Raw genomic sequence first — 26,289 nt, forward strand, 5'->3', positions numbered from 1 at the left:
CCAAACAAGAGTTATTCTGTCATGTTCCCACCTGACCTGACTAATGTCTCATAGAGATGGTACAGCAACAAAAGGAAACACTGAGTGGCAGCTGCTTCTTTATAGAGAGCCTATATCTTTGTAATGATGTTCCTATCTGCCTAATTAAAGAACCAATCCTTTAAATATACCACTTTATAGAAAAAATCCCCTCATTATGCTACCAACTAATATGTACATGATATAGATAGTCTAAGTCACATGAACCTGTCACCACCACCACACACACAAACCTCACACAGTACCTATTAGATATCTTTAAACATGTTGCACTGATGCCTCTATCCATGGGATTAGAGGCACCATTTTTCTAAACATGACTTTTATTGATGTCCTCTGTTCCATCCATAGAGGCGAGAAGCTGCAGTATACAGTCAAGCTACCCAGCCTTCCTCACTGAGGCTGACACTGCAAAGTTGGCTGAAGAGAGGAGCAATGTTGATTTCTCTTCACATAGCCAGTGTCTTCTCAACCCCCTCCTTCCAGAGGGAGTGGTTAATGATGTAGCAGAGCCGTGTCACACATAGCCTCTATCTCTCTCTCTCTCTCTCTCTCTCTCTCTCTCATCTGCTCTTCACCACATCCTCAGGAATTCTCTTCAACCTCACAGAGGAGAGCAGGGGAAAGTAAAGAAAGCATGTAGTTGAATATATAGGTGAGCATGGGAAAGTAAAGGAAGCCTGTAGTCTGTAGTTGAATATTGTGAGACAGTTCCAAAGTACTAGTTGCATACCATAAGCACAGTGCTTTTTTAACATTGCAGCCATCCAAAGGAACCATTTAGACATAAGGGCAATACTTTTTAATCATAATTTTTAGTGAAGTTGTCACAGGTGCACACATGCCCCTCTCCGCTGACTCGGACCCCCTGCTTCTGGTCTCACCTTCCCTCAATCCAGCACGTCCCTGCCTCCTAGGGCACAGGTGTGCCGGCTTCCAGATATTTAAAGGTCCAGAGCGCCAATAATTGCCGCTGGCTGGCTGCCAATTCTGTTAAATATCTAGCCTTCCTGTGTCCCCTGCCAGATCTTTGTGCCTCACAGCCTTAGAGAAAGCTTGTTTCTGATGTTCTGTGTTTGTGTTGCTAATTCCCGTTGTGACCCCGGTTTTGTTATTGACTTCAATCCCGTGCTGCCTGTCCTGACCTTCCGCTATGTCCCCGACTCTGATCCAATGCTGCCTGTCTTGACCTCCTGCCTGTCCCTGAATACGATTCTGCTATACAACTTTGTACTTTGCCTTGGCTGCCACCGCGGACTCAGTCGTGCCTGTGGAGTGACCTGGTGGTACCACGACGCAGCAAGTCCAACCCGCTTTGCAGTGGGTTCTGGTGAAAACCGGGTACCACTTAGACTCCGCTCCCAGGTGTCGGCTTATGTCATCATCCGCACTGGTCCAGTGGGTCCACTACCCCTGGGACAGAAGTATTCATTTTGGGTCTGTTAATTTAAATGACAGGTTTCCTTTAACCCCTTCCTGCCGCAGCCCTTTTTCGTTTTTGTGTTTTCATTTTTCACTCCCCACCTTCAAAAATCTATAACTTTTTTATTTTTCCATGTACAGAGCTGTGTGATGGCTTATTTTCTGTGTAACACATTACACTTCGAAATGGTGGTATTTAATATTCCATGCCATGTACTGGAAAGCAGAAAAAAATTCCAAATGCAGTGAAATTGGTAAAAACAACGCATTTGCGCTGTATTCTTGTGGGCTTGGATTTTACGGATTTCACTGTACGCTCCAAATGACATGTCTACTTCATTCTTTGGGCCTGTATGATTACGGGGATACCAAATTTGTATAGGTTTTATAATGTTTTCATACATTTAAAAAAATTAAAACCTTCTGTACAAAAATTTTTGGGGGGATTTTGACAACTTTTTTATACTTTGGTGTACAGAGCTGTGGGTGAGGTTGTTTTTTGTGAATTTTGATGATGTTTACAATGTTATCATTTTTAGGACTGTGCAACCTTTTGATCACTTTTTATAGAATTTTAAAAAAATTTCAAAATGGTAAAAAAGTGCAATTTTCGCTATTTTCCGTTAAGGGGTTAAATGCAGTGAAAAACCGTTATCATATTTTGATGGATCGGGCATTTTCGGACACAGCGATACCTAATGTGTTTATGATTTTTACTGTTTATTTATACTTATACCAGTTCTAGGGAAAGGGGGGTGATTTGAATTGTTAGGTTTATTTTATTATATTTTTTTAAAACTTTTTTTAATTTTTACTATTTTTCAGACTCCCTGGGATACTTTAACCCTAGGTTGTCTGTATGATTCTATCATATACTGCCATACTACAGTATGGCAGTATATGTGGATTTTACTCCTCATACATTACAATGTGCTGATAGCACATTGTAATGCATGGGTTAAGCCGAAGTAGCCTCGGGTCTTCGGAAGACCCGAGGCTACCATGACGATGGATCGCCACTCCCTGATGACGTCACGAGGAGCGACGATCCCCAGAAAGATGGCGGCGCCCATGCCGGTGGCATGCTGGCACCAATCGTGGGTGTTACCAGTAAGCCTTTGCTGCAATATGCAGCAAAGACTTACCAGCTATGGAGAGGGCTCAGCCCGTGAGCCCTCTCCATGCACCCGCACCCGGCATGTGACCTTATACTATGTCATATGTCGGTAAGGGGTTAAATGTAAGCATAGAAATTTGCTATGTCTACAATTGAAATGGAAGCAATGAATATGAGTTGTTTCCCAACAGTTCAAGCAATACCACCTAAAAAGATAATAACACTGAACAACATTGGGCAACAATAAAGGAAAAACCTTTCAAACTGGAAGTTCTCAACACATAGATTTACACAGAATTGCATTCAACCTAAATTTAGTTTCACCTCCTAAAGATGGAGGAAGGTGTATTTGTTAGGTATTTAATAGAAATAAATATGAAATGAATATATTCATATGTGCGCTAAATTTAATGGACCATGTTTTATGCAGAACACACATCTTATTCCCCTTACATTTTCTTTCAGCACTCATCATAGGATATTGCAATTTCAGACCAATTACAGGCAACCCTGCTCCTCTACCTAGCAGTTTTGACCTCCATTTTTTTTTTTACCAAGTAAGAGGTATGTCCCTTTGGGGAATCCAGTCGGAGATCCTTGGTTTCTATCCTCCCAAAGTGTTTTTATGTGACCAGCAGAATATATAATATCTCAGAATTACCCCCACCTAATAGTTATACTATCTGTAACTTTTTTTCCAACCTGCAAACTATACCTGAGCCTGGATCCTGCCTGATCCAGAATTTTCAACCCCAGCCTGATCAAGAACTCAGAACCTGTACCTGAGCCTGGATCCTGATTGATCAAGAACCTTGGACCCCAGCCTGATCTGGAATCCCAAACCTGGACCTGAGCCTGGATCCTGACTGATCAAGAACCTTGAAACCCTGAAGCTGTCCCTAAGCCTGTGTCCTGCCAGATTCATACATTTTTCTGTCTCTTTGTTCATCTTTCTTCTATTCTGAGCACATACTCAGAGTAGGGATTGTTGACCAGAAGTTCTTACCGCTAGGTTTTGTGAGGCTTTTAGGTATGGAATTGGGGTTGTGGGTGAGTTCAAATCCTGCACTCATTTCCATCTCTTTGATGCATGGTATAACATACTGGGGTTTAAATTTTTTGTTGTAGAACATTTGCCATTTTTACTCAACATCTTTCTTTCTGGACAGCACCCATGGGGTCAAAATGCTCACACAGGATTTCTTGGCCATGAAAAAACTGTCTCAAAATTATCTTGGTAAAGCTTTCTATTTTCTGCAAGTTTTGAAAAATAGTGCATGGACACAATTGAGCTTGGTTTAACACATTGAACCAAAAAATATATGATACCAAGACCTCTCCAGTACTTTCTATGGCTCTGATCAAACTAATTCCTTCCAAGGGCAAACATTTAAAGAATTGGTCACTAATATCAGTATGTCGTAAAAAAAGAATTTATGAAAACACTCTACTTACATTTAGATGCAAACCAGTTTAACTTGTTTGGTTCTTAGGTGATAAGCAGCTCAACACAAAATCTAAAGCATGTCATTTCATAAATCAGTGTTGTTTGCCTTAGGGCAGAACCAGGGCTGGTGGGAAATGTCACAGTTCTCGGCTTACCTGCTTTATTTTTGGCAAGTGAGACTTTCTCCATACAAACACATTCAAAGAAAATCTTCTCTAACACCGGAACATCAGAAGTAAAGTGATGGATCTATATCTTCAACTGGGTCTGCTACTCCTTGTGTCTGTTAATGTACATGCACAAACAGGTAAGTCTTTAATTTGGGGGACTTTCACTCATATAGAAGTGTTGTACATATACTGTATAGTAACTAGCCCAACAGTAGAGTAATTGTTTTTTTATATTGTTTAGGTGGGGAATTCACCCATGTTATGTGTTATTAGATGTAGGGTGAGATACAGTGCCCTGCCTATCCTAATGAAAGAGACTGTTGGTTTTGGAACTCAAATAAGATCCCCCAGTGAATGTTAAAAATAATTACAAATAGAGATACATATTTTTCACAGCTAATAAACATGTGATCATACACAAATCTACTGGGGAACTTTACATTAACATAATCTCTAACCTTCTATTAGCTTGTTTATCTTTCCTAATGTCATGTAACTATCACAACAGGATTATTATGCACAATTCTTCATTGACATATTAAGGCTACCTGCACATGAACATTGCACAAATGGGTCATGAAAAATGGAAGATAATGGGGCAGATTTACTTACCCGGCCCATTCGCGATCCAGCGGCGCGTTCTCTTCGGTGGATTTGGGTCCGGCCGGGATTTATTAAGGTAGGTCCTCTGACGTCCACCAGGTGGCGCTGCTGCGCTGAAGAGCATCGGAACGCACTGGAATACACCAAGCCGGGTTGAGTGAAGGTAAGTGCAATTTTCGCGACCCCTTTTTTTTTTTAAATGTGGCAGTTTTTCCGAATCCGTCAGGTTTTCATTCAGCCACGCCCCCGATTTCCGTTGCGTGCATGCAAATCGGAAATATTCGGGTAACACGTCGGGAAAACGCGAATCGGGACCTTAGTATATGACCCCCAATGTCTGTTTTTAATAGCCTATTCACTTCAGCTTCAGAATTGCATCTGTTGCTCAGAGATCCTTCTAAAACAATGAAAAACTGTTTTGATCAGGATATGCTACAACTTTCAAGGTATCAGTCACATGGTTTATTAAAATAACAATAGTGGGTGCAAAAAATTTTGTAGACACCTGCGCTGACTGGAGGGATGTATAATTATCCAATAATTGGCATTCTACCAACCATAAGTATAGAAAGATACAAGTTCGTGTTAAAGGATTGCAAAGTGGGTATTGGATATAGCTGTAAGGTAACCCGTACTTTGTATGTAGTGTGCCACTGGGAGTATATATGTCTATATGATGGTATTACCTAGAACACCTGAGCCCCTATGATGTAAAGGTGTAGATAGTGTTTGCAGTTCAAAAACAGAATATGAACAAAGTGAATGTTCGGATACCTGTTTCAGAAGATAAGACGATCCCAGTTGCTCTTCCTATAGTGGACAAACGATCCCTTTTGTCTTTCTTTAACAATTTCTTTGCTGGATTTCCATATCCCCCGGGTTAAATAGTGATGCTCTTTTGGGTAGAAGTTTGTCGCTGTAGCTAACAGGAGGGAGTACCGGCCGCCGGTACCGCAACTCGGCTGATTTGAGTGATGTCACTTGAATAACAGGACCAGTAAGGTCCAAAAGCTGTTCCAGGGATTCCTACGCATTTCGAAAAGCGTCGGCTTTCTTCCTCAGGGAAATGAACTAAGCCAAGAAAAAAAACTTTTTTTCAGCAACACAACAAGCTCTCACAAAAAAACAAAGTTAGGTGGGAAGGAAGAAAAAAAATTATTGAGCAACACAACAAGCTCTCGCAAAAAAATAAAGTTAAGTGGGAAGGAGATAAAAAAAAGGTAGAAGTTTGTCGCTGTAGCTACCAGGAGGGTGTCCCGGCCGTTGCTGCGATTCGGCTGATTTGAGTGACGTCACTTGAATATAGACCTTACTGGTCAGGTCCAAAAGCAGTTCCAGGGATTCTGTGACTGTGGCTGCTGGTGCACTCTTTGTCTTCTTTAGCAATGCCACTTCTAGTAAGTTAGTAATTTACCGTAATTCTTTTATAGTGATGATGATAAATGATTAAAAATGATTTTATGTTTATTTTCCAGATATATCAAAGTACATGCCAGTGATCACACCAAGTATAAGCGCCAACATAACTGATAAATCTTTTGTGCTGGTTCAGCCACAATGCCTCTTTAATAACTTCACTACAACTAATGTTTGGCTGGTAATTGCATTGAACAACTGTATGTACAATATTTTTACATATATATTTATATATAAATATTTAAACTAATGTACTGAATGTATTTTACATTGTATTCCTTTTGATGAATCGTACATTATACATTTTAAAATTCTTTGAATCTGATTTCCTGTTTAATATTGGAAAATCTGAATTTTTGACTACAGTATTTGATGGTATACCCTTAAAGATCCCGCGCTGGCACCTACTGCAGCGAGTGAAGCTGGGATCATCCCCCGGCTTGATTGCACATGTGCGACTTCACTTGCTGCAGTGCGCAGCCGGCAAAGGGAGTGAGGGATGAGGTGAGTATAAAAGTTTTTTTAATATGATAGCTTTACAATACTACATGGCGATTTGGGACACTAAGCCATCAAAAGACTTGTGGGTGATTTAGTGTCCCAAATCGCCATGACAGATTCTCTTTAAAGGAAAACTGCCTGTTAAAACCCTCTGATTGATATCTGGGTTCAGACTTCTGTGGTTCTGAATCACACCCAGGGCTGTTCTGTTTAAGATTTCATTGACAACTGACTTTCCGAGTCAGTTATCTGGGATTAGTTGAATGTATGTTATTTGGGAAAGCTGGGTGGTGTAATCTGTAATACTTTCTGAATTAGTTATCCATGAGTCAGGTGATCTGTCTGGTCTGTCTCATTGGCTATTAAAGCTCTAAGAAGTCTAAATTGTTACTGTATACTCAATAGAATACAGGCAGTCCCCGGGTTACATACAAGATAGGGTCTGTAGGTTTGTTCTTAAGTTGAATTTGTTTGTAAGTCGGAACTGTATATTTTATCATTGTAATCCCAGCCAGAACTTTTTTGGTCTCTGTGACAATTGGATTTTAAAAATGTTGGGTTGTCATAAGAATCAGGATTAACAATAAATCTTCATTACAGACACCTTTGATAACTGTTACAGCGGTTTATTGTAGCCTAGGACTAAAGTACAATAAATTACCAATATCCAGTGGACCACGGACCGTTTGTAACTAGGGGTCGTATGTAAGTCCAGGGTTCTTAAGTAGGGGACTGCCTGTATTTGGGTTGTCTTGTTGCAAGTTTGTTTTATATATTTATTTGTGGCCTATTCAATTTCTGTTATTTATGCTACATGAACATCAATCTGACTCGTTCCTATGAACAATTCTTTGCTTTTGATGAATGTCCCAATTGTAATTATAGTTATTCAGAAGTAAATGAAAAGTACAACTTTCCTTCTTTCCAGCATATCTCACTCTGAATGATGACAATCTGAGTAATCCAGTTTCATATTCTTCGTTCAAAAATGGCCGTTATGAATATTATCATACTCTGGTTGTCTCTGCTGAAAAATATCCTTGCCCAACTAATGGATCGGTCTCTGAATATTTGATTCAAATTGGTTCCGATTCATCCGAGTCATGCAGTAAAATTCAATACTGCAATGGAAAATTAAGAAACAATCAAACCTACAGGTAACAGTTATAATCTATGTATTGTTTATTTTCATACTTAATGAAGTACATGTTTCTCTCACTGTTTTTCAAATCTTAGACAACCCATTTAAATCCACCAACAAGCAAAGTAAAAAAAAATCACCAGCCCAACATACAGTGCTACATAAAAGGAGACTCCCTGAGTCCTTCCAACATAATCCCATGTAAATGCATTCCTCCTGTCCCCCTTGCCTCCTAGTATGTAGTTCCATGTAAATACATCCCTTCTGTTCCCTTAGCCCCCTAACATGAAGTCTCCTGTAAACACATCTCTGCTGTCCCCTAGCCTCCTAACAGTCAGTAACGTGTAAATGCATCCCTCATGTTTCCCCCGCCTCCTATTGTGCAGTCCCTTGTAAATGCATCCATCCTGTCCCTACAGCTTCCGAAAATGAAGTCCCATATAAATAAATCCATCATGTTTCTCCAGCTTTCTGACTGCAGTGCTATGTAAATATATCCCTCCGGCCTGTGACACACGTGGCTTTCCGGTGGCATTTTTTTCATTGTGTGTTTCTACTGAAATCTTAGATGTAGGGTTTTAGCTTCATTTTATATCAAAAGGGATTCTTGATTTAGTGTCTTAACTTTGCATTTTGTCCAATGCAATTTATAATGTCTGCGTTTGTAAGTTTTAATTTTGCAAAGGGGTTGTGTTTTTTGAGAATGGTTGCGTTGCATTTGAGGTTTGCATTTTTTTAAACGCATGCAATCATATGCACAATCAAATGCAGGAAGAACAAGAATTCCAAGAGTCACATATGTATTCAATTAACCCCTTAATGACCGTCGTATCGGCTTTTTACGGCGGTCTTTAAGGGTACTTAAGCGTACGCCTTTCTACGGCGACGCGTCAGAAGAAGATTTCGGGACATCGGGTCCTGCAAGTGCCGGTGTCGGGCTGTGATTTCACAGACCAGACCCGGCACTAACACCACTGCCTCCTGGCAGGACCCGGCTGTTTGTAACTGAGCATGCGCAGCCAAGAAGTAGAAAATGTAAAAAAGTAAAAAAAAAATAAGATTTAGTCATTTTAGAATATAATTAAATAAATAAATAAAATAAGAGTCCCATAATCTCCCCAGTTACACATAAAATGCAAATAAAGTATATAAAAAACAAAAACACGTACATATTTGGTATCACCGCGTCCGTATTAATCTGTACAATAAATCTAAATCAATATTGAACCTGCTCGGTGAACGACGTAAAAAAAACTCGAAAAACTTCCCGTAATATACAATTTTTCATCAAACACTAAACACTAAAATTGTTCTAAAAAGTTATCAAAAAAAGTTTCCTTCCCTAATATGATATGACTGAAAAGAACAACTCTTTTTGCAAAAAATAAGCCCTCAACCAGATCTGACAACAGAAAAATATAGAAGTTATGGCCCTAAAAAGTTGTCAATGGTAAAAACAATGCGATTTTCTCCAATATTGGTTTTGCTCAGGAAAATTGAGCAAAGATGAGAAAAACTATATAAATGAGGTACTACTGCAATTGTAGTCAACCAGAGACTAAAGATAAAATGTTATTTTACATTACAGTGAGCGGGGGGGGGGGAAGGGAATGCTAAAAATCCAAAATAAAAATTGATGATTTTGTTTGTGTCCCCCTTGAAATAGTTAATAAAATCTCATGAATAAGCTTTAGACTCCCAAAATGAATTATATATACATTGTATATCATCCCGTAAATAATAAGCCCTCATATGTTCGCATTACCAAAAAAAATGAAAATTTATACGTTCTACAATGTGACAATACAAATCTGCTGTGAAGGGCGCCTGCATTCATTCTATGCCCGGCCGTGCGCCCATACAGCAGGACACCACCACATATGGGGTATCGCTACACTTGGAAGGAATTGGGCATCAAATGTTGCAGTGTGTTTCATCATTTAATTTATTCTGAAACTGTCAGTTTTGGCCTAAATTAATGTATTTTCCCAAAAAAATCGAAAGTTTTTAAATCGCAGGTCCACATTGTTTTAACCCATGTGAAACACTTAAAGGGTTAATAGACTTAATAGAAGTTGTTTTACATACGTTGAGGGGTCACGTTTCTATAGTGGGGTAATTTATGGGGTTTTACTATTATTTAGGCCTTACAAAGTCACTTGAAAGCTGAGTTGTCCCTTAAAATGTGAGTTTTGCCAATTTTCATGAAAATGAGAAAAATGGCACCTAAAGTTCTGCGCCTCATAACATCCTAGAAAAATGAGAGGACGCATAAAATATCATCCCAACATAAAGCAGACATTCCGTAAATGTTAATTATCAAGCTTTTTGGGTAGTTTTACTTCCTGTCTGGAAAGCAGAACATTTCAAACTTAGAAAATGAAGAATTTTTACAAACTTTTGCCAAATGTTCACTTTTTTTCAGAACTAAACGCAAAACTTATCACTTAAATTTTGTAACTAACATGAAGTACAATGTGTCACGAGAAAACAGTCTCAAAATCACCTGGATATGTTAAAGCGTTCCGAAGTTATAGCCAATTATTGTGAGACATGTCAGATTTGAAAAATCAAGTCTGGTCATTAATCTAAAAACTAGTGTCGGTGATAAGGGGTTAAAGAACATCATGCATTGTGTTTTGAAAACATTAAAAAAATGCATGCATTCATACACGCCGCCTGAATGCCACAAATCACCAGCCTCCACCCTTCTTGTCCTTCCAGCCCCAATAAATTACATAACAATAGTTCCTCCTGCACATCTAGTCCTGTCCTGCATCACACACCTTTACTTCTCCTTCCATAAACTAACCACTCAGCACAAATACCTGAGGCTTCTCTGTCCCTTGAGGATGGCTCCACTGCTTAAAGGGGTATTCCAGGAATCAGCTTAATCAATATACAAATGGGTCTTCAAAATATAAGCTAATGTGTAATTAGTTGTTATTTAAAATTTTGCTCTCGTTAGCAGAAAAATGCTGGTGACACAGACTGTAATGGAGAATTAAAATGCTACTGGCCCTTTAATCAGTCCGTTAATTTCCTCCCCACGGTCCGTTGCAGAGCATACACAGGACAGAAGATGGCCGCTGGTCACATGTCCACATCACATGTCCTGCACCTGTCTAGACAGGTCATGTGATCACCACTATGTTTGGCTGTAGTCAGTTGGTTGCAGTGGATCCAATATGGCCAGTGTTGTGGTGATGGCAGTTACACATCATTAATACAGTAACAGAGCAAGAAAACCTGTTAGATCATCACTGGGAGCAGAGCATAAGTGGTAGTAGGAGTTACTGAGAACTAAAGGATCTTGGGACTTGTAGTTCGCAGTGGCAGCCATCTTGGTGATGACTTTAGAGAGGCCATAAAATTTTGTGAATCATAAAATCAAACTATTTAAGCTCCATTTTGTGACGAATGACATAAAGTTTTGTTACATGCAATTATTTATAGCATCATGGGTTTTTGTATCATACGTTCATATTCCCGGAATATCCCTTTAACCCTTTTAGGCCCTGCTCTTTCTCATGACATCAAAGCCATTGCAAAAAACCGACTACAGAAAAACATGGTGATGATGACATAACCTGCCCAGGTAGTTGCTAGGCATATCATGTAGACATATGACCAGCAGCCATCTTCTGTCCTGTGCCCTCTACACTGGGAAAAGTCACAGGATTAATTAAATGGCCAGTAGCATTTTTTAATTTTTCATTACAGTGTATGTCCACAGCATTTTTGTGCCAATGGGAGCACAATTTTAAATAAAAACTAATTACATATTAGCTTATAATTTCATGACCCATTTCAATATTTTTTATTCTTATTCCAGGAATACCCCTTTAATGAAAATGGGGTTCTACAAACTGTCACCTAATGGCAGATGTCTAGTGAAATGTGGATAGGGCAGGATTTTGTTCTTCTTGTCAGAAGTTTCTCCCCTCACTCTCCAGCATACATGGATCGTTCAACAAAGCCGAGTGTGCATGTATATGTGGGTCAGCAGAGATAGCAATTAGATGATACATTTCTCGTATGTTCAATTTTGCTAAAAGTTACCAAACACTTTATTAAAATATCTAACATGTCTTTCCACATTTCAGAGCAAGATTTGTTCTACTAAAGAGCACTGGAGTATTTGACAAAACAATGTGGTCAGAGGAAATTTCCCTAAGGCAAGGTACAGCCAGTTACTGACTTAACTTTACCACCCTCTACCTATTGTTAAATGGTTACAAAATGTAAAAAAACTAAATTTTATTTTGTATTTTAAGATCCTGCATGAAATGCAGTAATATGCTTTAGTAGGTAAAATGCTTAATTGTGTATTTCAAAGTTAATGCCTGTTATGCTGAATGTTATCTCCAGATGAGCAGCTTTGTAAGTACTTTGGTTTATCAATGTTCCTTCTGTAGAAAAGCCTCCATATGTGTGCTGGTGGTTGTCTACCCATTGCCCTGGTTACTAGCCACCAATGTAATGTAGTAGCAGCCATTTGACTTTTGCATTTATGCCCTTGAACCCTGTACGTATGGCAGGTGGCTGGTATGATATGCTTGTTTGTGTTTGCAACCCATTCCAGCCATCGTTATTCAATACCGACTGTGGCTTTTTTTTTTACAATATAGAGCTGATTCTCCAACAATCTGGATGCTGCATTAGAGCAAACTGATGTGATGGTTAAGATGGAGAGCTGAGAAAACCATTTAAAGCACAACTCCAATATTTTTTTTCACAAATCAATAGCACTTGTCATATCGAAGAGCTTTGCCTATTATCTTTATGTCTAGCAGTTTATTTGCTAGCCTCCTCAGTTTAGCCTATTAGCAGCCATCTTTCCGGGATGTGCAAACTCAGCCGTCTTTCTCTGCAAGATTGTCCTGTGTTTACAATAAATTCTACTGGTTGTAACTGCTTTAGGTGAGGGTCTGCTTCTCCCTGCTCACACTGGAGCAGGGAGCAGGGAGCGAGGAACCATAACTGATTTAATGAGCCATTTGCAGTTTCACCGTAAAGAATAGTCAGTACTTAAAACAAGCATAACGGATTCTCTCTGTTTGTAGCTAGCAGGAGAGCTGAGTGTGTGCAGGTATGTGGATGCATAAGTCTCCTCCAAAGAATAGTGAGGTACAAGTCCCTCCATACCAGTCTGTCATTCTGCTGAATTCTCCACTTCAAGCTGTGTCATACACTCCTCTGCAGCAGTTCTCCAGACTTCATGTAACTGTTTCACTGCTGGTCTCTACTAATTATTACCTGCTCCATTTGCCTACATTTGATGAAAGCTGTCAGACTTGTCACTATAAAGATCCTGTATGTACACTATGCACATTTTAACTCTCTAGTTCAGCAGGAAGAACAGTGAACATCGGCAGCAGGTAGTGATTTGCTATGGTCGATGTTCTGTGTGTCTCACAAGTGACATTACTGTCCATATTTGGACAGTTACTTCACCAGGGAAACACACATAGTACAAGCTCAGTGTAGGCCAGGAATGAATGCCATACAGTTGTATCAGTCCTCCAGAGCCTCTAAGGGCACCTGCTTACATTGCCTTCTTCTGCCAGTATAAGTATATGAACACAATTTAGCATGTACATTGGGAATGGCTCCCAACTTTCTTTGCAGAGAAAGAGGGATATAAGGTGTTTTATTTTGCCCGAAGCCATGCCTTTTTCTCCACCCCTTACTCCACTCCCACACAATATTTTCTACCCCCTTAGTGCCCCCAGAAGCTCCCTCTCCCATTGTGTCCCCCCAACTGCCTGTCACATTGTAGCCTCTCTGATATTGTTCCCCCAGCTTCTCCTCAGAATTAAACCCCCCTCTAATTTTCCCTCCCAACAGCACCCCCTCTTATTTTGTCCCCACCCCCAGGCACTCCCAATTTTTTTTTGCAACCAGCAGTTTCCCCTTTTATTTTGTCCTCCAGCAACTCCCAATCTCATTTCTCCCCAGTAGCTTCCCCTCTTATTTTGCCCCTGCTAGCAGATCCCTCATTTATTATTCCACACATATACTCAACTTTCCCCATTCCTCTGCAGCAGCACCTTTTCTCTGCTCCTGCTGTATGCAGCTCTGAAGCCGACAGCAAGATGTGCCTGGTGGTTTTCTTTCACACAGTAGAAGCAAAGGCACAGGGATAATGCAGGGAGCTACCAGCGTTATCACTGTAATCAGATATTTTGATGTTGGGAGATTTCCTGATGTACATGCTTAAAGAGAACCCGTCATGCAAAATAACCCCCCTAAACTAAATATATTTTCATAAACTGCCATTAGAGAGCATTGCCCCTATCCCTTCTACATGCCTGTAAACCTAAGCAATGAGGTCCTAAAGCTGTATGCAAATGACCTGTGAAATGTCCAATGAAGCATTAGCATATTCAAGCTGTCCACCTTATTCATGAGTGGGAGGCACAGCCACACCCCCAGTGCTTGACTGACAGCCTGTATAATGATGTGAGGCTGTATAATGATGTGCTTCCTGGTGCTAGTGCCCCCTGCAGCCTGTGTGTGCATGTGTGTGTGTGTTTAGGAGAGATACAACAGCTCCAGACAGCCATGTTACAGCAGAACATGTCAGATACTTGTGTAGCTGATGTCTGTGTCTCTCACCTGTATATTAGGAGGATGCAGCATGTCAGCAGATGCAGCACACACACTAGCCATGCTTTACTATACATTACACACAGACATGAGCAGGGGGAGGAGAGGGGAAGGGTAACAGGGGTGACATCACTGCCTCTGACCATGTGACCAGCCTCATTTACATAATAAAGAATAGATGATTTTAAAATGAATAATGTATGAAATAACTAGATAAAGGCTGGAATGGGATCCTTGTGAGCTTGTGAGGTAGTAGTGACAGGACAAGTGACACAGACCTGATGACAGCTGTCCTTTAACATGTCCAAAATATTTCCAAAATGTGAATGTAGCCTTACTGTACTGACAGTACAGTCTATAAAAGTGCTCAGGCAATAAGAAAATCTATGCTTAAAAATTACAAGCCTGTAAATGCAGCAAAAGCGTAAATAAGTTGTCAAAGGCATGGGTAGGTTGTTGTGTCATGAAGTAAACAGTATTTTGTTAAGGTCTTGGTACGATAAAATAGTTACTGAAAAATATGAGCTGATTATATTTGTATACATTGATCAATTGATGTGCACCAGAATTATGGATGGTTACTTGAACAAGTTTTTATATTTTGGGGCCCGTGCAGATTTTTGAGGGTGTTGTACAACTTTTTTGATGGTTTCTGTACCATGCCGGACTGAAAATAAATAGAATTAAAATTGTTTCAAATGTTGCAATGTAAATTGTAACACAAGTCCACCAACAGTTATTTCTAAAATGTTTACACATAGCAAATGAATTAAATTAAATGTGAATTCCCAAATGGGAATACCCACCAGGCCATGAAAATGCTCTATGAATAAAAAAGTAACTTCCAAAGAACATCCAGTAATTGACAAATATAATTTTTGTGGGGTACATACATAGCTTTATATCCCATTTTTAGCCACAACATTAAAAGCTTTCTGCAACAAATGTATTATAAATTGTTTTCTCAATGATTATGTCCTCTATTCATGAGTGGTTATTACAAGTTTTCTCTTATACACAGGATAAGGGAAAACTTGGTAATCACTGAGGGTTCCGATGGTGGGACTACCACAGATCAAAAGAAGGGGGGTCTGCTGTATTATCAAGAATGGAGAGGCAGGTGGAGCATGTTTTCTGCCATTCAATTCACTGTATACTGTAAGTCAATGATTGAAGTAGCAACGTACAGGCAGTCCTGGGGTTATGTACAAGGTTCTATAGGTTTGTTCTTAAGTTGAATTTGTATGTAATTCGGACCAGGTATATTTTGTAAGTGTAACATATGGGTGGCATTGGGAACAAGGATTAACAATAATGGGGCAGATTTACTTACCCGGTCAATTCGCGATCCAGCGGCGCGTTCTCTGCGCTGGATTTGGGTCCGGCCGGGATTTATTATGGTAGTTCCTCCGCCGTCCACCGGATGTCGCTGCTGCGGAACGCACTGGAATACACTGAGCTGGGCTGAGTGAAGGTAAGTGCAATTTTTGCAACATTTTTTTTTTAAATGCGGCGGTTTTTCCGAATACGTCGGGTTTTCGTTCGGCCACGCCCCCCGATTTCCGTTGCGTGCATGCCGGCGCCGATGCGCCACAATCCGATCGCTTGCGGCGCAAAACGGAAATATTCGGGTAACACGTCGGGAAAACGCGAATCGGGGCCTTAGTAAATGACCCCCAATGTGTGCAACTTTTTTAGTTTGCAACATTTAACAACCCACTCCGCTTTTCATTTTAGCCTACTTATGTCTACTTAAGCCAAAAAATGATTCCAGAGATGGGAGCCAGATTTATAAGGTGCAACTTTTGAAAAAGTCACAAATTTAGGAGTAAATTTACTCCACCCCATCTGGCGTTGGAAATACTTAGGAATCAGCTGGAATCAGAGTTTTCATTAAAAAAGTCTCAAATCCAATGCAAACATTAACACCTCATATGCCACATTTACCATTTTTAGTAAGTTTTATCATTGTTTTTATATCAATGATACAGGGAATCTTAGTGCACACATAGGGCCCCAATCCCATGAGCAAATAGGGGTAAGTTATTCATTTATTCATTTTACGTTTTCTAGCACCCAACTGGTGGATTTTTGCACTGTTATTTAACATCGTGGTGCATGGCCTTAATGTACAAATATTTGGCACAGTACAAAAATAAAAAAGGGGCATTGGAAATAACACTCCACATTCAGGAAGGAAGTCGGGAAACTGAGGTTTGAGTAGTACTGACAATAGCAAAAACAAAACCCTAGGAAATTCCAGGGTTTTTTATTTTGTGCCTCTTCCAACAGTTTTACAGAGTGTTGGTGCCACAAAAACCTCAGTTTTCTGACACTCATGTTTTTTTTGTTTCTGACACTTTTACTGCACTTCTAGTTTCCTGACTCACATTGGCTAACATTTAGAACAACACAAATTCAACTTCTAAACCCCTTACTAGATGTGTATTGTTATTTTTGATGCCTATTTTTTCTTCTTGCAATTTGCAAAATATATTAAGGACATGCCCCATAATGTATATTCACAGTGTAAAAAAAATCTTTTTGGTCTTTGTCCTGTGGTTTTTTTGTTATTAACTAATTTGACAGTAAATTCAATGAGATACCTACAAGTAAATCAGTAAACAGAACCTTGCATATTGTTCATAGTGAACGGCCTGGCAGATTTCAACACATAGAGAAGCATACAGCATGTAATAGTAGAAAGCAGCAGTGAAATAGTTATATGAATTGTATAGTGTGTACTGGGTGAGCACTAAGAGTTAACAGCTTCCCTGCTGTGTAGATACTGTTCAGAGAGCAGAAGGTGGGGTAGGATTGCTTCAAAGAGTACTATAAGACAGCTTAAACAAGACCTGTCACCAGAATTATACCCCTCACACCAGTAACAACTGCTGGTAAAGGGTTAAAAGTTCTCCCCATATCACCTAAAATTATCTTCCACTGGGACTTCCACTTTTCAACAAAGGCACAGTGGGGATGAGTAAGGTTTATTGTGCCTGTTCTTAATTGTAGGATCCCTTTAAGGTGCAGAGAGAGAGAGACAGAGAAAGTTCTGAAGAGGAGACTGTGTAGGAGACTTATGCATTCAAAAAACCGCAGACACAGTTCTCCTGCCAGCTACAGACAGAACACATCACTTGACCTCACCCTCCTTCCTCCAGAATGAGCAAGGAGTGGCAGCCCCTTCCTTCTGTGAACCCATATTTATAAACAACTCTACATAATCACAGGAATCAGCACAGTCTGGAGATATAGTCACTGAAGGGACAGGTTAAACTGAGGAGGGTAGCAAAGAAACAGCTGGATATAAATTTGTGAAAAACAAAAATATCACAGTTGTGATTTATCCATTTTAAAGATAACTATTTTAGGGAGCCCCTACAAATTCTAGTTTAAATATTATACTTTTCTGCATTAGATGTACAGTTTCCAGAAAACCGTGTTTGGCCTTCAGGTCGAAGTGGGGGAATGATTGTCCTAACTTCCATACTCAGCGTCCTGCTTGCTATTTTGCTAGTTTCCTTAATTGCTGCACTTGTTTTTGGAAGGTAAGCCTTTTATTCAAGTTGATTATGCATAATTTAATATGCTTAATCTCTTAGATATATCTGCTGTATTATATAGCCATAGATAATTAATGACAAGTGATATATACTGTTTATATATACAGTGGGTTAACTTTTCCTCATTTTTAATGCCACAAGAAATGCATTGATATTTTATGTGATACAGCATCACAAACTACCATATATACTTGAGTATAAGCCGACCCGAATTTAAGCCGAGGTACCTAATTTTACCACAAAAAACTAGGAAAACCTATTGACTTGAGTATAAGCCTAGAGTGGGAAATGCATTGGTGCCAGCCTCCTGCCCCCCTGTATATAGCTAGCCAGTCTCACAGTATATAGCCATCCAGCCCATGCCCCCTAGTACACAACCAGCCCATGCCCCCAGTATATAGCCAGCCAGCCCCTATTATATAGCCAGCCTCCTAGTATATAGTCATCCAACCCCTAGTATATAACTATCCAGCCTACTAGTATATAGCCAGACAGCCCATGCACTTAGTATATCGCTAGCCAGCCCTTGCCCCCTAGTATATAATCATCCAGCCCCCTAGTATATAGCCAGGCAGCTCATGCCCCCTGGTATCAAACTAGCCAACCCATGCCCCCGGGATATATAGCCTGACCCCCAGGAAATAGCAATCCAGCCCCTAATATATAGCCATCTAGCCAGCTCCCAGTATATAGCCAGTACCTGCCCCCGTATATATGCAGCCAGACCCTGTATATAGCCAGACAGCCACCGTATATAGCTGGCACACACAAATCTGTCGCTCCAGGAATTAAGAAGAGGACCTGAAAAACTTTATTGAAAAACTCAGCTTATACTTGAGCATATACAGTTTTTGTGGAGTTTTTAAATTAGAAACGTAGCAGACATATTTATTCAGCCAAGGGGTATAACTACAGACATCGCTGCCCTCGCACCTGCTATGGGGCCTGCAGTGTCAGCGAGCCCTGGCATCGCAATTGACAAATAATGTAGGATGTACACCATTGTACACATTTTATGCTCAACATTATACAGCATAATGGTGCTTATTTACTAAGGGTCAGCGGCCGCACTTTCGGCAGCTTTTAGAAATTTTTGGGATTTGCGCCGCTGTGACAGTTATTTAGAAGGGGATTGTGTTGCATGCGATCAGTTTTTGGCGAAATTTGCGCCTACTTTCATGCGACAGAAATGGGGGGAGAAGCCGTCGGATGATCCAACGGATTCGGACTGAGCACGGGATTTAACTTTCAAATTGTGTCACAAGACATGAACTTACATGCACCAGGAACAAGAAGGTGAACTCAGGCTGACCTGAGTGGGGAAGCAACACATGCAGGATATTGGGCATACGATCTTTGTGAAAAGCGCCAGACTGCATGATCGTTGGACACTACGTATTTCGGGAACTCCTATGGCCGGGTAAGTAAATGTGTCCCAATATGTGTATCAGGGCTGTAAAAGATCCAGGGCCCTAATGCATATGTACCCAATTTTCAGTGGTGTCTACCCCACTCATATGTGCTTGCACCATAATGAAACACAAGGCAAAACACAAGCTAAATCCCTACTTTTTACATCCAGTGACTACAGGTGACTTAGATTGTAGTTGTTCTCTATCTTCTTCATTAGGTCCACTATTGCCATATATCCTCTTCCAGCCATGTGTCTTCCCTGAAGTTTACCACACATTTGTTATGTTCTTATGTAATACTAGTAAAACAAAAATAATAAATGCTTTTTAGAAAAATGTGTTTTAAAAGCCTCCATCCATTCTAGGACATGCATTGTATGTGGCCTAACCAGTGGCGTAACAACAGCCGTAGCAGCCGTAGCGGTTGCTACGGGGCCCGTGCTGCTAGGGGGCCCGGGATGGACGTGAACCCAAAATTTTGTGCTGTTCTCCCCTGCTGTGCTAAACATAGAGCCGGCCGCCCACTCTTCAGTCGGCAATACATCTTGCCTGGCCGCCTCCATGATCCCCTGCCCTGCCCACCAGCAAGTCTTACTGTGCGTCTGCCCGCCTCCAATATCCCCTGCCCGCCCACCGGCAAGTCTTCCTGCCCCCCCCCCTCCACATCCCCTGCCCGCCCACCAGCAAGTCTTCCTGCGCGCCTCTCCGGCTCCACGATCCCCTGCCCGCCCACCGGCAAGTCTTCCTGCGCGCCTCTCCGCCTCCACGATCCCCTGCCCGCCCACCGGCAAGTCTTCCTGCGTGCCTCTCCGCCTCCACGATCCCCTGCCCGCCCACCGGCAAGTCTTCCTGCGCGCCTCTCCGCCTCCACGATCCCCTGCCCGCCCACCGGCAAGTCTTCCTGCGCGCCTCTCCGCCTCCACGATCCCCTGCCCACCCACCGGCAAGTCTTCCTGCGCGCCTCTCCGCCTCCGCGATCCCCTGCCCGCCCGCCGGTAAGTCTTCCTGCCCCCCCCCCTCCACGTCCCCCTGCCCGCCCACCGGCATGTCCCCCGGCCGCCTGCATGTCCCCCTACCTGCCTGTCGGCATGTCCTTCTGCCTGTCTCCATCAGCAGTCAACCTACCCGCAGGCCCCCAACCCCCCCTCCCCCCCTCCTCACACCGGCAAGACATCACTACTGCCCGAATTCACGGATACACTGCACCCTTCCCGAAAGCACTGCCCACTAGGACCACAAAGTAAGTTGGAAATTTTATCTGTGCATATACATATATGTATATATGTGTGTATATATCTGTGTATATATGTATATATGTGTATATATATGTATATGTGTGGGTATGTATGTATATGTGTGGGCATGTATGTATGTACGTATGTATGTATATGTGTGTGTATTTATGTATGTATGTATATGTGTGTGTATATATATGTATGTATATGTGTGTATATATGTATGTGTGTGTATATATGTATGCATATATGTATATGTGTGTGTGCATGTATATATATATATATGTGTGTGTGTGTGTGCGCATGTATGTATATGTGTGTGTATATATGTATGTGTTTGTGTGTATGTACGTATATGTGTGTATATATCTATGTATATGTGTGTGTGTATCTATGTATATATGTGTGTGCGTGTATATCTATGTATATGTGTGTGTGTATATATCTATGTATATGTGTGTATCTGCTGTTTGAGTATTTATGTATATTCTGTATGTGTGTATATATGTGTATATTTTCTGTATGAATGTGTATATATGCTGTATGTATATACAGTATATGCGTATATGTTGTGTATATACTGTATGTGTATATTATATATGCTGTATGTCTATGCAGTATATACATATATGCTGTGTATATACTGTATGTGTATATATGCTGTATGTCTATGCAGTATATGTGTAGATGCTGTATATACTGTATGTGTATATATGCTGTATGTATATATGTGTAGATGCTGTATATACTGTATGTGTATATATGCTGTTTGTGTATACCCAGTATATGTGTAGATGCTGTATATACTGTATGTGTATATATGCTGTATATGTATACCCAGTATATGTGTAGATGCTGCATATGTATATATGCTGTATGTATATATGTGTAGATTCCGTGTATACTGTATGTGTATATATGCTGTATATGTATACCCAGTATATGTGTAGATGCTGTATATACTGTATGTGTATATATGCTGTATATGTATACCCAGTATATGTGTAGATGCTGTATATACTGTATGTGTATATATGCTGTATGTGTATACCCAGTATATGTGTAGATGCTGTACAGTGTCGGACTGGCCCACCAGAGTACCAGAGGATCCTCCGGTGGGCCCTCGCTCAACCCAATACTGAACCCTAGAGGTCCATCAGAAAAAGACACAATTTGGAAGTTGCTAGAGTATATTTCCTGGGGGATAATGAAGAGTGGGCCCCCAAATTTATTTTCTCTGGTGGGCCTAAGAAAACCCAGTCCGACACTGATGCTGTATATACTGTATGTGTATATATGCTGTATGTGTATACCCAGTATATGTGTAGATGCTGTATATACTGTATGTGTATATATGCTGTATGTGTATACCCAGTATATGTGTAGGTTCTGTATATACTGTATGTGTATTTATGCTGTATGTGTATACCCAGTATATGTGTAGATGCTGTATATACTGTATGTGTATATATGCTGTATGTGTATACCCAGTATATGTGTAGATGCTGTATATACTGTATGTGTATATATGCTGTATGTGTATACCCAGTATATGTGTAGATGCTGTATATACTGTATGTGTATATATGCTGTATGTGTATACCAAGTATATGTGTAGGTTCTGTATATACTGTATGTGTATTTATGCTGTATGCATACACAGTATAGGGACTTTTTCACCCTAATGCGCCAATCCACCACCTTCACGCCTGTGGGGTGTGGAGGGGCGCGTCCGGGTGGTGGGGGTGGGCCGGCACTTTCTGCTGCTGGTGAACTTTCATATGTGAAAATTCGCTGGCTGCGTTTATTTGTATGCCAGGCCGTGTCTGGCATAGAGATAGACACTCCCCAGCATCCCGCCGGATACATCAAGAGGCCGAAGGCTCTTGATGCATGCGGCTGCGCAGGAGCAGCGGCTGCGTGTGATAAATAACTACCTAAATAACCGTGTGTATATACTGTATGTATATATGATGTATATATTATATATATGTAAGTATATATAACGTGTATGCACTATACAGTATGTGTGCAAATTGTATGTGTATGTACTGTACTGTATGAGTTTGTTTAACCTGTATGTATTAGTGTATAAATGTATATGTAAGTGCATAAATGTGTGCGTATAAGAGTATACGAGTATATAAAAGCGAGTGAATGAATTTAGAACTTTACCTGTGCGTATATAATACAAACGTGTGTTCTTGAGTGCATACATATGTTCGGTTGTATAAGCGTGTCTGTACCAATATGTATATTTTTTTTTAAGGGGGAGGGGGGCCCCATGCAGAAATCTGCTATGGGGCCCAAGCTCTCCTAGTTACGCCCCTGGGCCTAACATATAATAATACAATCTACATGTGTCTCTTCTAATGCTCCCTCAACACTCCTGCACTACACTACTGCACAGCCCCCAGTAAGTAATATACCCCACACAGGGCCGATTCTATCATATTTGCTGCCTGAGGCGAATATTAAAATGCTGCCCCCCCCCCCCCCCATTCCTGTTCCATTGCCTGCTCCCTGTTTAGTAAATGCTGAAAACTTTACTAAAAATTAACATCCCCACAGACAGGCTCACATGGGGCACATTTACTAAAGGTCCGCGGACCGCATTTTCGTATGGCTTTTCCGTCTTTTTCCGTTTTGCGCCGCATTTAACAGTTTTTTGGTACACGCGATTGGATTTTGACACAATCGCGCCAACTTTCATGCGACACAAATGGGGGGGAGTTTTGCCGTCGGACAACCCCACTGATTCAGACTAAGCGCAGGATTTAACATTCAAAATTGTTTCGCAAGCCATGCACTTACATGCACCAGAAAAAAGAAGGTGAACTCCGGCGGACCAGAGCGGGGAAGCGACACATGCAGGAAATTGGACGCACAATCTTAGTGAATCGCGGCAGTAAATGTGCCCCAATATCTTCCATCAGGAGGACTTTATTCGGGTTCTCAGACGTATCACGGCTCAATTCACGGCCAGATATCTTCAGCTCCGTGCAGCATCTCCATCCGGCGTCCCTAAAAATACCACAGTCACTTACAGTATGAAGTCTCCTGGATAACAACACTGTGCTCCTAATTAATATATACCCTCACAACACAAGTGACCGCACGCTACCCCACATATAAAACATCCCTTCATTACTATATATATTTATATTCTACTGGAATTATAGCATGCACAGCACACCAATCAATTTACAACACCCCTAATTTATTAATACAGACCCCCCAACTTTGTTTACATGATGCAAGGTAATCAATTGTATCCTAAACCTCATATATCCCACTGTGTTACATATGATTTTATATACAGTGCTCCTCTCACCAATGTAAATATATAGCATCCCCTAATGGATAAACACTGTATATATATATAATTATTTATTTTTATATAGCCCTGCTCTCATATATTTAAAGGCCTCGTTATTCACACCCCTATTAAATTATATACAGGTCCCATTTACAGATCCCCTCCAGATGAAATAAAATCTGGCCCCACATATAGAGCCTCCTCCCAGCTTAGTAATATACTGTATCCCATATACAGCCCCCCAGCTTAGTTATATACTGTATCCCATATACAGCCCCCCCCCCCCGGCTTATTAATATACTTTATCCCATATACAACCCCCCCAGCTTAGTAATATATTGTATACCACCCAGCTGAAATCTGGCCCCATATAAATATATACAGCCCCCCCCCCCAGGAAAAAAAGAATCTGGCCCCATATAATATGTACAGCCTCCGCAGTATAAAATGATTCTGGCCCCATATAATATATACACCCCCCCCAGTATAAAACTATTCTGGCCCCATATAATATATACAGCACCCCCCTTCCAGTATAAACAATTCTGGCCCAATATAATATATACAGCAACCCCCCAAGTATAAGACGATTTTGCCCCATATAATATATACAGCACCCCCCCCCCCTTCCAGTATAAAACGATTCTGGCCCCATATAATATATACAGCACACCTATCGCGCCCCCCTCCCCGAGTATGAAACATTTCCAGCCCCATATAATATATACAGCCTCCCCCCCCCCCCAAGTATAAAACGATTCTTTCCCCATTTAAAATACACAGGAGAGCCCCCCCCCAGTATAAAACGATTCTGGCCCCATATAAAATACACAACGCCCCCCTCAGTATAAAATTATTCTGGCCCCATATAAATTACACAGCACCCCCCCACCCCCACCCCAGTATAAAATGATTCTGGCAACATACAAATAATATATATATATACCGAAGCCTCCCTACCCAGTTATACTAGTATTTGCCCCTTATTGCCCACATTTAATCAATAAGAGTACAGGAAAAATAAAAAATGTATACTCACCTGCAGGCAGGCTGCTCCCACGGCGCGCGGCTCCCTTCTTCTCGCAGCTCTTCTGTGAGCCGCGGCTCTGCACAGTGACACAGGCGGTGTGGCGTCATCACCCGCCGCCTGTGTCCCTGCATAGAATGGAGCGACAGCAGCAACCAGATAGACGCTGCGTTGCCCCACATATAAATCGCGCCTGTGTCTTAAAAAGACAGGCAGGTTTTTTTAACTGGTGGGTGATTCGGGTGTCAACGGGCGCCCGAATTGTCCACATTACAGCTGCAAATTTCGCCGCTCTTTAAAGGGCTCCGCATTCTGCCGTCTGAGGCGAGATTTTCATCTCGCCTCATGGCAGATAGGCCCCTGACCCCACAGCCCCAAGTGAATATTTTTGCCCACTGACCCCAGTAACAAATGTCCCTCACAGCCTTCTTGTGCACATATTTATGCACTGATGTATACATTTATACACTTACACAAACAATATATACACATCTTATACACAATGGGGCACATTTACTAAGGGTCCGCAGACTGCATTTTCGTCGGGTTTCCGACAGCTTTAGTTTTCCAGTAGTATTTACTTATTATGTGAATTCCCTGGATTTCATTTAGGGACATCAAAGTGCAGGAAGCTGAATACTTATGCACACCGCTTTTTAAAAAAAAATTGGAGTTCCATTTGTGGCTGTAAGATTTAAAAATGAGGAAAACTTCAAGGGAGAAGGAAGAGGAGGTTACCAGGGTGGTGAAATATATAAAATGTGGTTTTGTTTGTAATATTAACAAAGGCACATTGGCTCTGTATTAAATCCCATGCACATGGAAATGCAGCAGATTTTCTGTCTGATGCAGTATAAAAAGCAGCAGCATTACACTACATGTGCATTAACATTTACACACATCCTTGCACATTCATTTACACTATGCACAAACATATACACTGGTGTCTAGGTGAATTTCTTCTCTTCTATTTTTTTGCAGCCGGAACATTTGCTGGAAGCGGACAATGAAAAATGAAAAACATCTAGCAGCAATGGATTTCATGACTCGCTCAACCTACAGATCACAATATCAAAATATGTACGCAAATTCTTAGAAGGGAAAATATGACATATACTGGTGCCATCCTTTTCCTCAAACGTTTCTTGACACAAATTTTAATGTTATGTGTTAAAAGTTAAAGCAAAATCTTCTATTATTTGCCATCTTATTACCTCTCCCTGCTGGAATGTAGAAACAATAATGAAATATGATCAAAAATA

General features: G+C 40.9%; 2 protein-coding genes across 5 annotated transcripts in view; one reads left to right on the forward strand and one right to left on the reverse strand.

The window, feature by feature from the left end:
• Positions 1-10,792, reverse strand: part of REPS2 (RALBP1 associated Eps domain containing 2) — a 175,673-nt gene extending 164,881 nt beyond the window's left edge. For 2 of the 3 annotated variants that reach the window (XM_072136315.1, XM_072136314.1), the window contains exons 1-3: positions 10,685-10,792; positions 5,573-5,869; positions 4,181-4,308 (exon numbers count right to left, since the gene is read on the reverse strand). The gene's annotated coding sequence lies outside the window, so the exon portion shown is untranslated. The remainder of the gene's footprint in view (positions 1-4,180; positions 4,309-5,572; positions 5,870-10,684) is intronic. The other variant, XM_072136316.1, reaches the window with a different exon arrangement.
• Positions 4,105-26,289, forward strand: LOC140118423 (uroplakin-3b-like). 2 transcript variants are annotated; one of them, XM_072136318.1, is made up of 6 exons: positions 4,108-4,332; positions 6,274-6,414; positions 7,644-7,872; positions 11,963-12,039; positions 17,890-18,019; positions 26,009-26,289. In XM_072136318.1, the coding sequence occupies exons 1-6, from the start codon at positions 4,269-4,271 to the stop codon at positions 26,121-26,123; spliced, it is 756 nt and encodes a 251-aa protein (XP_071992419.1). In that variant the 5' UTR covers positions 4,108-4,268; the 3' UTR covers positions 26,124-26,289. The 2 variants fall into 2 exon arrangements, with proteins under 2 accessions (XP_071992420.1, XP_071992419.1); XM_072136319.1 differs by lacking the exon at positions 17,890-18,019 and having other exon boundaries at positions 4,105-4,332.

The sequence above is a fragment of the Engystomops pustulosus genome, chromosome 2, assembly GCF_040894005.1.
Source record: "Engystomops pustulosus chromosome 2, aEngPut4.maternal, whole genome shotgun sequence".
In the NCBI taxonomy this organism is placed as follows: Eukaryota; Metazoa; Chordata; class Amphibia; order Anura; family Leptodactylidae; genus Engystomops; species Engystomops pustulosus.